The sequence below is a fragment of the Oryzias latipes genome, chromosome 24, assembly GCF_053564925.1.
Source record: "Oryzias latipes strain Hd-rR chromosome 24, Olatipes_Hd-rR_3.1".
Lineage (NCBI taxonomy): Eukaryota > Metazoa > Chordata > Actinopteri > Beloniformes > Adrianichthyidae > Oryzias > Oryzias latipes.
The window spans coordinates 13,392,620-13,407,621 of record NC_136260.1 but is presented as its reverse complement, the minus strand read 5'-3'; the positions used below and the strand labels follow the sequence as shown (position 1 = coordinate 13,407,621).

Sequence of the window (15,002 nt, the reverse complement as noted above, 5' to 3'; positions counted from 1 at the left end):
AGAAGAGGAAGTTACTTGTTCCTTTGATATGTAGAGGTGTTGCACTGCAGCTCTTTATGCCACACGCTCTACTAAAGATATCTTGTTTACAATGCTTGCTACTTATTTTGTTTTTAAGATGTCATTACACCTAATTCTTGGAAAAAAATGCATTAAAATGTTTTTTTTTCTACTTGTCCTGTCCAAAACCTGAGCAAAAAGATAAAACCTGAGGGCCTCTAATGTTAAACAGATGTCCACATAAGAGGTTTATTTTTATAAAGCCCTCTTGTATTGAAGCTTCATTTTATTTTAATTTTACTTGAATGGATTTCTTTTTGGACTGGATGAAAGACAGAAGAGAATGGGGAAATTAGATTTGTGATCCAGAAAGATCTGCAGAAACAAATACCTTTACAAATCTTTGGTGGTTAGACTCTGGGCTGATGACGTCTAGCATGTGTGAGATGAACGGAGAGTATTGATTACACTGTTAGTGGTTTAGGGTCAGACCATGCCAAAGCGTCACTCTAAGTGGAGAACGGGGTGTAGGAATGGCGGCAAATGATCTACAATGCAGAGAATTAAACATCCTTCAATCAAAAAATGTATATATGAGAAGAAAGGTGGGCATTTATCTATTGGCTCAGACTGAAGGTGTAATGATGATTGGAGTGTAGAGTGAAATAACAGCAGCCCAAAGTTCATGGAAGTGAGGTAGATCTTCACGATTGAGATTTCATCAAAGCTTCACAAACAACAACCAACAACTCTCTGAAGTTTTAGAAGAATTGGTTTAACTGCAACTTGACATTTTTGTTGTTTCTTCTTTTCTTAACACACATCAGGTGCTGTATTTGGTAACTCGATCCCTCCCACATCCCAAAGTACTGATAGAAGTTTTAATATTCAAGCTGACAGATTAAAACATTAAGCCTGGTCTGTTTTAATAGAGTTGATATAAGACTTAATTTAGGATGAGTGTTAAAAAGTTACATGTTCTGTTCAGATAAAAGCAAAAGAAAAGGAAAGAGAAGTGCTGATAAAGATAAAAAACCACATTGTGTGTTAACAAAATACAGTGGGTTATTTTGCATGAAGCAGAGGTTTGACACACAACATCCTTAGTCATAGCCTGTCTCCCCTCTTTCTTCTGCTCATTACCACCATTATTCATTCCTCACTATCAACTGGTTTTGTCCCATCACTTTTTAAAAAAGGCTGCTGTTAAACAAATCCTTAAACAAAACTGGTTAAGATCCCAATATTCTCAGTAATCACCATCCAATTTTATAACCTTCCTTTCATCTCCAAAATTCTTGAGAAAATAGTTGCCTCCCAACTTTATGATCATCTGAAACATAATAATCTTCCGGAACCTTTTCAGTCCAGTGCCGCTATAGGTACAATAAACATTCAGCCAACAACTACCGTTCGGGGTCCTTCGAGTCACACTGCAGTGGCCCCACTTGGACAAACTATGTAGCATGGAGACCTGCTCGGGCACTACACATTTTCATTTCACTTTTCCTTTTGTAATATAACAAAAGTTGTCATAAGTTGTGTCTGACATTATTCTTCATAGTGTTTATAGAGAGATTTTGCCACTACCCACCTTGTAAAAAGATCTGTGGCTGTTAGAATGAACCTGCTGCTCCACAAAAGTGAACCGTGTCTCTGATCAGAGCAGCTGCAGTCTTGTAGCTTCGTGTTTGCAGGCGGGGAAGGTGCTTTGTTATAGCGTTCGGTCCAGAGAAGGGTTCGGACCATAGTCCGTTCGGCTGCAAATGGACTTAATAATAATCATAACAATAATAAAAGCACGTTTAGAAGATAATCTCGCTCTATGTCGGAGCTCTGCTGATTTACAACGGACTTCATAAGTTCAATAAAAAAAATAAAAAAACAAAAAAAATGGACTTCATAATATTTTCTTCTATGGTAGTGTTGTAATTTGTCCAGACCAATCACTATCTGATACGTCATCGGACCAACAGACAGCCAATCACATAATGTGACGTCAGCACTACTCTAAGGACCCTGAACGGTTGTTGTACCTATACCGCCCCTCACACAGCACTGAAACTGCTCTGCTCAAGATCGCAAATGACCTTCTCATTGCAGCAGATTCTGGCCTCCTCACCATTCTCATCCTCCTCGATCTGAGTGCGGCCTTTGATACAATTTATCACTCCCCCCTGCGTTGGTTCCACTCCTACCTCTCAGGCTGCACCCAATTCATTCAGCTTAACTCATTTAAATCTCTGCCTTCCTTTGTCTCTTCTGGTGTGCCCCATGGTTCTGTCCTTGGTCCTCTTCTTGTCAAGTCTTTTGGTCTCCTCCAGCTCCCGTCTGACTCAATAGACAGTGTTTTCCAAAGGACATGGAATCAACTCCATCACTCCTCTAATTTGCTTTGCCTTTGTGTTGATTTTGGCAGGTAGTTGTCTGATAAATGATGAACATGACAGGTTGAAAACCTTAAAAGACATAAATCAGAAATTCAATTTAACATTTCAAAAACTTAACATGTCAAACACACATCAACATGCTCTTAAATTTTTTTTTTTTGTTTTTTTTTTAACTTGTCCTGTCCTTGTCCAACAGCTAGGCAGACAGATGAGAGCTGAGGGCCTCTTGTGTTGGACATATTTTACTTTAACAAGAGGGGTTATTAATCTTCAGACAAACCAAATGTATGACTGAATAAACCCCTTTTGTAATTGAGGCCAAACTTTATTAATTTCAATCATGTTTGAAAATCTTTGGTGCTGGACCGGACGGAAAAGGAAAGAGGGGAAGAAGAGAGAGGGACGCTAGAGAGAGGGATGTTAGAGAGGGGGGGGGGGGTAGGAGGGTGATAATAGGAGGGGAAGGGGGGTAAGACCATGAAGCAGCATAAAGCAACAAGTTTACTACAAATTTAACTTAGAACCATCATTCAACATCAAAGATATTCTTAATTCATTATTAGTCCATACCAGTCGTGTCTTTGGTTTATTTGCTGGAGTTGGAGTGAAATCAGACCAAACAAAGACGCAGGTGTACGTTTTTCCAGTGATGAATGAGTTGAGTTAGGTATCTGTTTGTACATGCTCTGAACATAACCTGGCCCGGGTGGAGACTGTAGGTTTGGCCGGGGTGGAGACGTTCCCAGTTACTGAGATGTTGAACATGACACTTCCTTCCATCCCTTATCTTCTACCCTTTGATACTATTTTCATTAAATTTAATACAAAATGTCATTGTTTTACAGATGACACCCAGCTCTATGTATCAAGCAAGCCTGACTCCTCTCTTCCATTCTCCTCCCACCTCTCTATCTGAAATCAAAAACTGGTTCACCTTAAAATCTCTCAAACTCAATAGTGATAAAACCGACCTACTTCTCGTCGGTTCTCAATCCACCCTCTCCAAAGCTACAAGTTTTACTCTTTACATTGACTCATCTTCTGTCTCCCCCTCCCTGCAGGTGAAGAGACTGGGTGTATTCCTGGATAACTCATCATCGTTTCAGTCCCATATCAATGTCATTGCTCGGTCTGCCCATTTCCATTTCCATAACATTAATCGCCCACGCTCCTCCCTCACCGTCCACTATGCTTCTATTCTGGTCCACAGCCTGCTCACTTCCCGTCTAGGTTATTGTAATTTTCTCCTCTTTGGTCTCCCTCAAAAGACCCTCAATAAACTTCAACTGGTCCAGAACTCAGTTGCCTGCATCATCTCGAGAACCCCTTCCTCCAGTCATATCACCCCAGTTCTCCACCAGCTGTACTGGCTTCTCATCACCTCCAGTATCAAATTCAATCTCTTGTTGTTTACCTTGAAGGTCCTCCATAACCTGGTTCCTCCATATCTTTCTGACCTCCTCCATATCAAAACCCCCTCTCGTTCTCTTCGGTCCTCCTCCTCCTCTGTTACTGTGGAAAGTCGAGCCTTTAGCTGCTCGGCTCCCAAACACTGGAATTCCCTCCCTCCTGACCATCGTAACATGGACTCTTTATATTCTTTCAAATCAAATTCAAGACTCATCCGTTTAATTCTGCCGTTTCCTTTTGATTCACCTTTAATTTTTGTCTAGTTATTGTGCTTTTAATGTTGATTTTTAACCTTTGTTGTGTACAGTGTCCTCGGGTTTCTAGAAAGAAGCTTTTAAATAAAATGAATTATTATTATTATTCCATACTTTTGTCCATGTAAACCCTGAAACTATGAGGACATTTAGTTTGGTCTTAGCAGAGTTTTATTAGAGTTGCTATTAGAATTAGTTTAGGGTGAGTGTCTCTGTTACATGTTATGTTCAGATAAGAGAAATATATAAGACAAGAGAAGTGCCGATAAAGATAGAAAAACCACATTGTGTGTTAACAAAATGTAGTGGGTGCAACAAAAAATGCACAGCAGTGTTAGAGCAATCCAGCTGTACAGTTTTGAGCCAGACACCAGCTCAGTGGAGCAGACAGCCTGTGGCTTGCTGTGGTAAATTTTACGTTACAGCTACTAACTTTTTCAAAGTGAATTTTTTGTCTGCTCCAGACTCACAACAATTTGAATTAAGAAATACTGAATTGAATAAAGAAATGCAATTTTGAGCTTACCTTCCTAGATGTATGTATATATATTGTGTATATATAAATATATATCCTCCATCACGAGAAAAAAGCTACAAAAACATGTTTAAAAACACATAAAATATACTTTGCAATGAAGTAAGACTTTAATGATCTGTTGTAGAGTTTCTATTAGAATAAGTTTAGTGTGAGTGTTTCTTTGAGGAAGTTATATGTTATTTTCAGATAACAGCAAGAGATAAGAAAAGAGAAGTGCTAATAACGATAAAAACAAAACAAAATGTGTGTTAACAAAATGCAGTGTTAATGTTTGAAGCAGAGGTTTGAAACACAACATGACACACAGTTGAGCCTTGTTACCCCTTGATGTTGTCAAGGCACTAGAATCATCAATAGAACAATCAGGAAACATCTTGAATGACTGCATAGCTGTTTCTCTATTTTTTATGTTACATATGCTACATCTACCACCTGAGCCTGAAGCTGGAGAGGATTCCTGTACTGTGGAAGACTTCCTGTTTCAAAGATTGCACATCCCATGGAACTCAACCACTACAGACCTGTGGCCCTGATGTCTCACCTGATGAAAGCATTCATCCTGCACCCCCTCTGGCCAATGCCTAACTCAATGTTTGACCCTCTGTAGTTTGCTTACAGACCCATAACTGAATTGGATGACGCCATCATCTATCTGCTGGACAGATCCCTCTTTAACTGCAGCAGTTGGGGAGCAAGGATCATTGACTCTCTGAGTGACAGACCTCAGTCTGTGAGGCTCCATGACTGTGTGTCTGCTAAGGCCGTCCTTAGCACAGGAGCTCCACACTTTTCACTTTTCACTTTTAAATTCGCCAAATAAAATGCTTTCCATTTTCCTGGAAAGCTCAGGACTTCACTTCAACCTTTTTTTTCTTTTTGACAACATTTTGGTCATTAGGGTGTCACTACTGATCATCCTTCAGTGGTGAGGCTCACAGGGGACCAAACTACTGCCTACCCAGACACAGAGCTGTTAGGTTTCGTTTTTGGCACATGCAGAGTTATGTTGTTTCACCTGTTAAGCTTTTCCTTTGCTCCCCCTAGTGGCGGATTTGCGCATTTCGGTTATTTCTTTAAAAAAAATCATAACTCGCCACAGGAATGGACTAGAAACTTGCTTTCTTTTTTAAACATCTTTATGATTTTTACTCTTCCTGTGTGGGCCGGACTAAACCACCTGGTGGGCCGGATACGGCCCCCGGGCCGTATGTTTGACACCCCTGCGTTTAGCCTGTACACAACTGACTTCATCTACAACTCTGACCACTGCCACATGCAGGGGGTTTGGATGATACTGCAATCTTCGGATGTGTGACAGATGAAGGAGTACAGGAGGGTCATTGAAGATTATGTCTGCTGGTTTGAAAATAATGCGTCTTCCATAAAAACAGTTTATTTTAATCATTTTCTGGATACAGTTATCAAATACAGATTAGATTTGATGCTTTTTTTATCTGAAACAAACACAGTGATGAGAATATGACTGGAGTTAACCTTTTTTAACCCCTATGCTATCTTAGGCACTTTACCATTGGGAGTTGGGTCATCTAGACCCACTAGACAGTGCTCTGAACCTTTTTTCTTCAATGATTTGTGATCTTCACTGGTGTCCATGGATTACATGAAATCCTTTTCACCTTTATCCACCTTTGTCATGGTAGGGAGAACACGTCAATGTAAGGGTGGGGTCATCTAAGATAGCACAAGGGTTAAATATGACCTCTCTGCCCAAATTCATGTTACTTAATCAGTTACACAAGTAGAAGAACTCAAGTTTAAACAGTTGTTTATTTTTATTTAGACTTTGACTCTATCATTTGACTTTATCACTACTTCCCTCTCTTTTAGGATTGAGGGAGTCAATTCTCTGTGCTTAGTCTTTCTGCCTTAAAAAAGAAACTCAACATACCACTGCACTAAAAATGTTCATTAAACTGTTCATTAGCATTAATTCTCATTAAAACACTTCAAGAATGCAGGCTGAATGGTCAGACAGTTTCACCTCACTAAGTCTGGCCCTCTTTGCACAAATGTTGGACTCCCGTGCTGTAACCAGATGCCACCGCTGGAACAGGAAAGAGGGTTTAATGCAAATATCCTTTTTTATCTGGTCTGTTTCAACCCTGAATTTAAATGCCTAGAAGTTCCCCAAGAAGTCTTCCTGCTGAACGCTTCAAGTTCATATATATATATTTATATATATACATAAATGTTCTCAATTTTGATTTATTTGTTCTAAGAAGAGTTTTCTGCTTCTTTTCTTCACAGATCGTCTTCATCACCATCCACAGTTCTTCTCCCTGAGGAAGCAGAATTTAGAAGATCAAGCAGATTTTCTTTTCTAATAGTTCAAATAATGCTTAAGGTCAACAACTGGAAACACAGGAAATGATGAAGAGTAAAAGAGTGAAAGTACTTCTTCTAGTTCTCTGGTCCTCGTTCTCTTTGGTTCTCCTCCTGTACATGTAGACCAGAGCAGCAACCACACCCACAAACATCAACACCACCTTCATCACGGCTCCAACGATGATGATGATGTTGTGACCAGAAACATCTGCAGACAAAAGATTTACCAACATCAACTAAATAGATGTGTATGGATTATACATTCAAAACTTTGTCTGAGTGGATAAAAATAAATAAATAAACAGTTTTACCTGAAAAGTCCAGAACATAGACAGCATCTATCTTCACTTCATCATCTTCAACAAACTTGCAGGTGAATCTTTTGTTGTTTCCACTCTGATGTTTCACAATCAGAACAGAATCACAGTTTGTTTGTCCTCTAAACTCCAACCCAACACCTTCACCAGACAGGTGAGATCCTGTCTCATCCACCCAGATGATGCTGTTCTGTTTACAGGGAATTGTTCTATCATGTCTATTCAGTGAACACTGTAATGTAACACTTCCATTTCCTCTTGGATGAACTTCTGGTGGATCTTTAGAAACTGAAGGAAAACAAAAACAGAAAAGTTTCTCTGTTAGACGTTTTAACAAGAAAACCTTTTGTCCTTACAGTGACTACATTTACCTGCACACCATGTTCCAAAGAAAGAACAGATTTGACAATTTTAGAAACTATTCAGAGAAAATGTTTTCATTTGTTTCAACAGCAGAAATATTCTTGATTTTTGTGTTTCAGAGTAAACAAAGTCAGAGGATGATGGAATCACTGCTCGTCATTTTATGACAATAACTTTCAACAAATAATATTATGGAAATGAAATAAAAAATTCATCAAATGAACCCAAAGAAATGTTCTCTGCATGAAGCAGAAAATGCTCTGTTGTAGTCTCTTTCTTTGTCAGAATTATTCAAGTCAGAATACTCACTGCTCAAAGTATTAAGATACACCTCAAACTCATTCTTGTTCCTGAGCCGACAGAGAAATCGACCAGCATCTTCATCAGTGATGTTTGTGATGAGCAGAGAGCAGTCACTGCTCACACTCAGCCTGGAAGCTCTAGCTGAACTCTGGACAACATTTCCATTCTTTACTTCTGTTATTGATGCTGCATTTGGATCTTTCTGGTACAGCCAGTTAACATCAGAACATGAGGAAGAGGAGGATTTAGTTCTACAAGGTAAAAGGACGTCATCTCCAACTCTTTGATAGAGATGTTTAGTTTGTCCACTGATGTCTGTAGGAGAGAAAAGATCAAACTCAGAGAAAAGTTGAACCTTTAACACAACAGTCACTAACAAAATCACTGAAAAAATTGAGGTTATTCTCCTGAAAACTATTCTTTGTCATATGGGAGTTTTGAACTGCAGCATTAGAAAAGCCCAGTCATGACCACACAGATGATTCTGCTGAGTCATGAGGGATGCTCCCTGCAATATCTCCACATGGCGAGCTGGGATGGTGACAAAGATGGTGCAGGTGTGTGTCGCCTGCTGTCTGTCCCTTCTTGGTGTTTGTATGATTCTGCTCTTTTTGATAAGCTTTACACATATAACAACCTCCCTACTGGTATATGACAGAGAGTCGCTTCTGGATTTCCAGTCTTTAATGAATGTTTCTGATTCACATCATTCCCGTGGACAAGAATCTTTACCACCGTTTCTGGAGGGAATTCCATTGTTCCTCTGCCGCTCATCCGCCGGGGCCCCTTCACCGTGGAAAAGACGCCACTGTCGCCTCGGTAAAAAATCGAGTACCGAAAAACTTGTTTAGATCGTTTTTCTGGACACACCAAGGCAAAGTTTCCTGAGCTTAAAAGTTTTTGCCCTTCACGGCGCTTGCTGGAACCCGCAGTCAGCTGGCTGATACCTGTCATCGGTTTCAAGGAGCTGTCAAACGCTTGCAGGCCCGGCTCCCCCCACCCGCCCCGACGAGGGATCAACCCCCGCAATCTACGACCTCTGCCCCAGGATGTTTGGGGATCCCGGCAGTCTGGGCCTTCAAGAATCACCATGGACACGCTCAGGTTTGCGCTTCTGAACGCGCGTCCAGAAGAAGAATTTTTAACTTTCATGTTCGTTTTCACAGTCTCATGTTTTAGAACTCATGAGCGTTTGTCAAAAGTTTAAAAAATTAGTCATAAAGAAAGCTATTTTCTCTTAATATTTCAACGTTTATTGATGAAAATAAAACAATACTTCAGATACAAATCTTAAAAAAGTGTTACTTCCTGCTGGACGGAGTAGGAGCTCTGATGTTATTATGTCCTGTAGCAGCAGTCACTGACTACAATGACCATATTGTTTTCGCAGTTGGAACAACTTTGCCACCTTTCAGCGAGAATGTGACCCCCGCCGCATGCTCGAAAAGTCACCAAAACGTGCACACACCTGGGACAAATTGCAAATGAATTTTCCACAAAGTCAACCTCACCCCCCCAAAGACGATGACATCACGGCCAGCGATCCAGTCAAAAAAATGAATGGGCCAAAGATCGCGTATGGGGCCGAACAAAATGTACTTCAAAATACAGTTACGAAACAAAAACACGTGTTGGGGATATCCCAAAGATGTTTTTAAATCATTATGGAACGACCACACGACCTACGGCTTGGTGGCCATTTTGTGGCGAACTCTGAGAGTTGGCGATTTTTGTGTTTTCCCACGATATGGGAAAACGACACTTTTGTTTGAGCGATTTTCACGCAATTGCACACACTTGCTGCCAGCTCCAGTCTACAAACACCACAGAGGTGTCGTTGACCTTTGACCTTGGGAAAAGGCCGCCGTCCTCCATTTTTAAAAAAAAGGCCCTTTTAGGCTCACATACAAATGAAAACTCGTCCTAGGGATTTTTTTTGCCATTGTCTCGTAACTTCTCAGGCATCCATAACAAGGTGATGTGGACAAAATGTTGGAGTTAGACGTTGTAGATTTTGAACGGCGTGCGCGTGGCGCATTCGCAACCATTGCCATCTTAGCTGGCTCGCACATTTTTATCAGAATGTCATGAAGAGGAAATATGATGTGATCAATATGGTTTTATATGCAACGTGGTGTTAGAAATATCACGCATAGTTAAGGTCCAACTGCAATTAACTTCTGTGATGATTACATTAAAAGACTGAAAATATATAATGATTTTTAATATAGTCAATAAATATATAACAACCAACACACATTTTTAAATGATCCACAGTGATGTTGTGTAAAAGGTTTTTTGTGTTTGAATCTGAAAATCCTGACAGAGCAAAGATTCACAGGAATCACTGAAAAGAACAGAATGTGTTTTTGTTTCTAAACTGTGAACAAATATGTGGTTAAAATATGATTTGATAAAACACAATTATAAACTAAAATCCTTCAAAATGTCTTACCTGTTAGAACGTAGACAGCATCTATCTTCACTTCATCATCTTTAACAAACTTGCAGGTGAATCTTTTGTTGTTTCCACTCTGATGTTTCACAGTCAGAACAGAATCACAGTTTGTTTGTTTTTTAACTTCAAACTCTGGATTTTTACCAGACAGTTGAGATCCTGTCTCATCCATCCAGATGAAGCTGTTTTCATTACAGGCATTTGGTCCATTAAAACTCTTTAATGAGCATGTTAGGTCGACTCTTCCATAAACATCTGAAGGAGACGAAGAGTCTAAAGAAAAACAAACAATAGAAAATAGTTTTCAGTCTATTATTTTTGACCATAATTGATTTTTCTATTTAACATTTTTAAATGTGTGACAAATTTACAGTTTTTACTAAAATCAATCAAACTGATCTGAAGTTTATCAAGTTAAACTAAACAGGAAACTCTCAAACTCTCTGTTCACCTCATTAATCAGTGATAATCAGAGACATTGATCTTTACTGTTTATGGATTCATCAATTCAACCTATTTACTATATAAAGAATGAAACATGTAATGATATTTTCTCCCATGAGTCCACTCTCTCACATCTCTCACACTAAACATGCTTTGTCAGCAGTTTGACCTTTTTCCAACCTAAATGATTCAATGAGTTCACATGTCAGAGTCTCTTCAGGGTTTGAGCTTTTTGTGGATCAGATCAGAATGTTGACATTCATGTAATCACAGAATTATTAAAGTCAGAATACTCACTGCTCAAAATATTAAGATACACAGAAGCTTCATTTTGGTAATTGTTTCCAAGCCGACAGTCGTATTTTCCAGCATCTTCATCAGTGATGTTTCTGATGAGCAGAGAGCAGTCACTGCTCACATTCACTCTAACTGAACTCTGGACAACATTTTCTTTGCAGCTTATTAGTTTCAAACCAGGTTTCCCAGGTCTGTAGAACAACCAGTTAACATCATAGAATTGGTCAGAGGATGTATGAAGATTACACGGTAAAACGACGTCCTCTCCAACTCTTTTATAGAGCGTCTCCTGTTTAAGACTGAAACCTGCAGAAACAAGAAGAAACAGAAAATTACAATCAGAATGACAAACAGAATCATTGATAAAAACTTCAGGTTTCTAAATACAGAGTAGAAATCGACAGTCTGCACACATGTTTACTTTCCTCTAATATTGACCTCATTCACATTTTAACATTTTTAACTGACATTTTCTGAATAGAATTGTAAATTCAGATGAGCACTTATTTTTTACTGTAATTGATGGTATGTACATCTCTTTTCCTCTTTTAAAATTTTTTGTTTGTGCTTTTAGAATTTGAAAGAAACAGCTACAAACAAACCAACATCTAGTTCAGGGGTCGGGAACCCATGGCTCTTTAGCCATATCTAGCTCTTTTGATGGTCACATCTGGTTCGCTGACAAATCTTCAATTTTAAAAAAGTTGTTTTATTAGACCAGTCCGTTTTGGGCGATGCGATGCCAGGGGGGCGCGCAGTAGTGTGATGCTTGGAGAAAATAAGTGTCTGGGCCACTATCAGTTTACTGTTGTCTGCTGTATCACAGAATTTGTACCAGCCTGAAACCTGCGCATGCCCGTCCCTGCAGCTGCGCAGCTCCTGTCTCTGAGGAGGAACGTGCAGCTGCAGGGACGGGATGTGTGAGAAGAAAAAGGGGAGGGGAGAAGCAGCGCACTGATTGTCAAAACTTACACCACGGTCCAGGTGAATACTCGATTCTGATTGGCTGCTGGGTGTGCGTTAAAAAGTGATATACCACAGTGATAACCGCACGGTAATAAAAGAAGTTCCGGTCACCTAGCTTAAATGTTTTGTATCACTGCGCCGTCTTCTTTAAAACAACCTTTTGCTTCATCATTTGGACAAAAACAAGCGGTACGAAGTGAACTTTTTCTCTGAACTGATGCTTTATTCAACCCATCGGAAAGATCAGCGTATATATATCACTTTATATCGCCGAATCTTGACTGCAGCGGTGGTGAACCGATGGTGCAGCGTGACACGGACTAATTGTACCACATAGTTTGCTTTTTGTGAGAAAGGCGATCCAAATTGGAAAAAAAACAAGAATTAAGGACTAAAAACTGGTTACTATTTATTAGTTTTGTAAGTGACCATGGTATAAGCAGGTAAATGGCCTTCGAAGTATGCATTATCTCTTTTTAATGCACTTTGCAGAAGCAACCGTTCAGGCTTCCACGGCGTGCGTTAAAAACTGATAATGCACACTTCGTCGGCCATTAACCACTACTTAGAACAAGCTGCCCGTCACATTCCACACACTGCAGCATATGAGTGCTGCTATACTGACAATGTTTCAGAAATTCCCAATAGATCCTTCACAAACATAATTTTTAGGTACACTTGTAATATGAACTCACAGATCGTGCAAATTTTAGAATGTGCATTTATAAACCCGCTCTGATTTGTGAATCTCCCCACATTTGATTTGTGAGAGATTTCTCTTTGGTGAATATTGAGACTCCCTTCACGCTGCAGGTCAACTAATGTCACCATTGGCTAATGGCGACATTAGTTTCTCTCCATTCTTAAAATCTGGGCTGAGAGTGAAGTCAGCCTCCAATTGTCCTGTTGTATACCCCTAAAGTTAGAACAGAGGTATAATACTGACTTTAATCATGATGTATGATTTGATTTTGTTACTCCTAACTAGGGGCTTTGCATCTTCTAAATTTTAAATTTTTTCTGCCATGCTTGTGTGCCGTGCACCTTCAGTTCTGACATCAGTGTGGAAGCTGGAGAAAGTCTAAGGGGCCATTCGATTGGCTGAAAGCTAGCACGCCTGCTTTGCTGATGAGTTTGATTAACAGTTTCATTTGCCAATGGTGACATTAGTTGACCTGCAGCGTGAAGGGAGTCTCAATATTCACCGCAGAGAAATCTCTCACAAATGTGGGGAGATTCAAAAATGAGAGCGGGTTTGTGAATGCACGCTCTAAAATTTACAGGATCTATGAGTTCATATTACAAGTGTACCTAAAAATTGATGTTTGTGAAGCATCTATTGTGCATTTCTGAAAAATGTATTGTGTTTTTCTGAAACTCAGCGTGCACATTTGTGAGAAACACTCATTCTGCATTTGCAGAACACACTGTGTGTTTGTGAAACACAGGTTGTGCATTTGTGAAACACAACGTGAGAATTTCCAAATTTATATTCCACGTTTGCGTGAAATTACAGTTGTGAATCAGAGCGTGTGTATTTGTGAAACAGGTTGTGTGCATTTCTGATTATTGAGACTGAATTAACTCCATAGACCTACAGTAACCAGAATAAAAAACCCTAAAAGAGGTTAAGTCTCCATGTGTCAGTGTTGGAAAGGGACGCTACAATATTGTATGGCTCTCACAAAAATACATTAAATATATGTTAATGGCTCTCTCTGCCAAAAATGTTCCCGACACATGATTTATATTATTTACAACATTTTGGGCATTAAAACAAATAAAGCCATTTGCAAACATTTGGTTATTTTTCTAACATTGATTAATTTAAGTCATGAATGAAGAGAAACTTTAAATCCTTAAAAGAAAATTAGTTTAATTCAAATATGCATTTTTGCAGTAAATTGAACTTTTAAAACTTAAATTTTGCATTTTTTTCAAAATAAAAAAAATCTGTTGACTAAACAAATTACACCAAAGTTGTTTATTCTTCTTAAGGAATCTTTAAATTAAAATATATTTTTTTATCAAAAACAAAAGAATAAATTTAACCATCTTTATTCTATTAATAACCTACTTTTACAATTCACATCGTTTTTTTTAAATCACGTTATTTATAAAATATACCCACTATTTATTGGTTAACATTAACAAATATGTATTACCTCCAGACTGAAGCATGAATATAAGGATTAATTCCAGCAGTAGAGTCATTTTTAGTTTTTTGGTTTCTCGCTGTAAATGTTCATTTCCTCTTTGATGAGGACTAAATAGAAAAGAAAGTATTGGCTCCACCCACTCAATATTTTTAGTGTCAGTACATTTGTGAGTGATGTCAGAGTGAAAGGATAAATTAGAATAAAATAAAACATAAAAATACATTTCTAAAGGTAAAAATTAAACAAAAAAAGACAATTGATGTCTTTATATTTGAAGATAAAGTTCCACAGTTCATCAGTTTAGTGTCATAAAAAGAAAGTCTTTCTTTTTCATGCAGTCAGGAGTGTCCTAAAAGAGGAAATTCAGTGTTTCTTCATTTTCTGTACTCATGTGTCAACACGAGCGAATCAGGCACACTAATGAAGATGGGGGACTCAACTAGGGAAGACGTGGTTCCAACTTAAAACAAATATATATTATTAATGGAATGAAAGACAAGACCCAAACAAAAAAACAACACTAGGGGCCTCAAGCTCTCCTGCAAACAGATCTAGTACTCAACAAAAATCCCAACAGAACAAAAACTAGTCACGAGTCCCCATAGGCCTCCAAGTCCCAGGAGCGCCTGCGCAGTAACGTGGTCAGCAGCAAGGGAGGTGGGAGAGAAGACGCTGCTTTCAGCGGCTGACCCATCAGACAAGTGGAGTGGATGACAGGGACACGTGGGACAGTTTGTTAAATTTCACAGAAACACAC

At 38.9% G+C, this 15,002-nt stretch overlaps 1 protein-coding gene across 2 annotated transcripts in view; it reads right to left on the bottom strand.

Annotated features, from left to right (window-relative positions):
* Nucleotides 1–5,442: 5,442 nt before the first annotated feature.
* The window catches only part of LOC105358411 (uncharacterized), a 58,320-nt gene continuing 48,760 nt past the window's right edge, over nucleotides 5,443–15,002 (bottom strand). The window contains exons 1-7 of one of the 2 annotated variants that reach the window (XM_078942683.1): nucleotides 14,252–14,333; nucleotides 11,121–11,426; nucleotides 10,377–10,652; nucleotides 7,928–8,236; nucleotides 7,250–7,543; nucleotides 7,009–7,146; nucleotides 5,443–6,892 (exon numbers count right to left, since the gene is read on the bottom strand). In XM_078942683.1, the coding sequence (XP_078798809.1) occupies nucleotides 6,855–6,892; nucleotides 7,009–7,146; nucleotides 7,250–7,543; nucleotides 7,928–8,236; nucleotides 10,377–10,652; nucleotides 11,121–11,426; nucleotides 14,252–14,300 (1,410 nt within the window). In that variant the 5' untranslated portion in view covers nucleotides 14,301–14,333 and the 3' untranslated portion in view covers nucleotides 5,443–6,854. Of the gene's footprint in view, nucleotides 6,893–7,008; nucleotides 7,147–7,249; nucleotides 7,544–7,927; nucleotides 8,237–10,376; nucleotides 10,653–11,120; nucleotides 11,427–14,251; nucleotides 14,334–15,002 lie in introns of those variants that run through there. The other variant, XM_078942682.1, reaches the window with a different exon arrangement.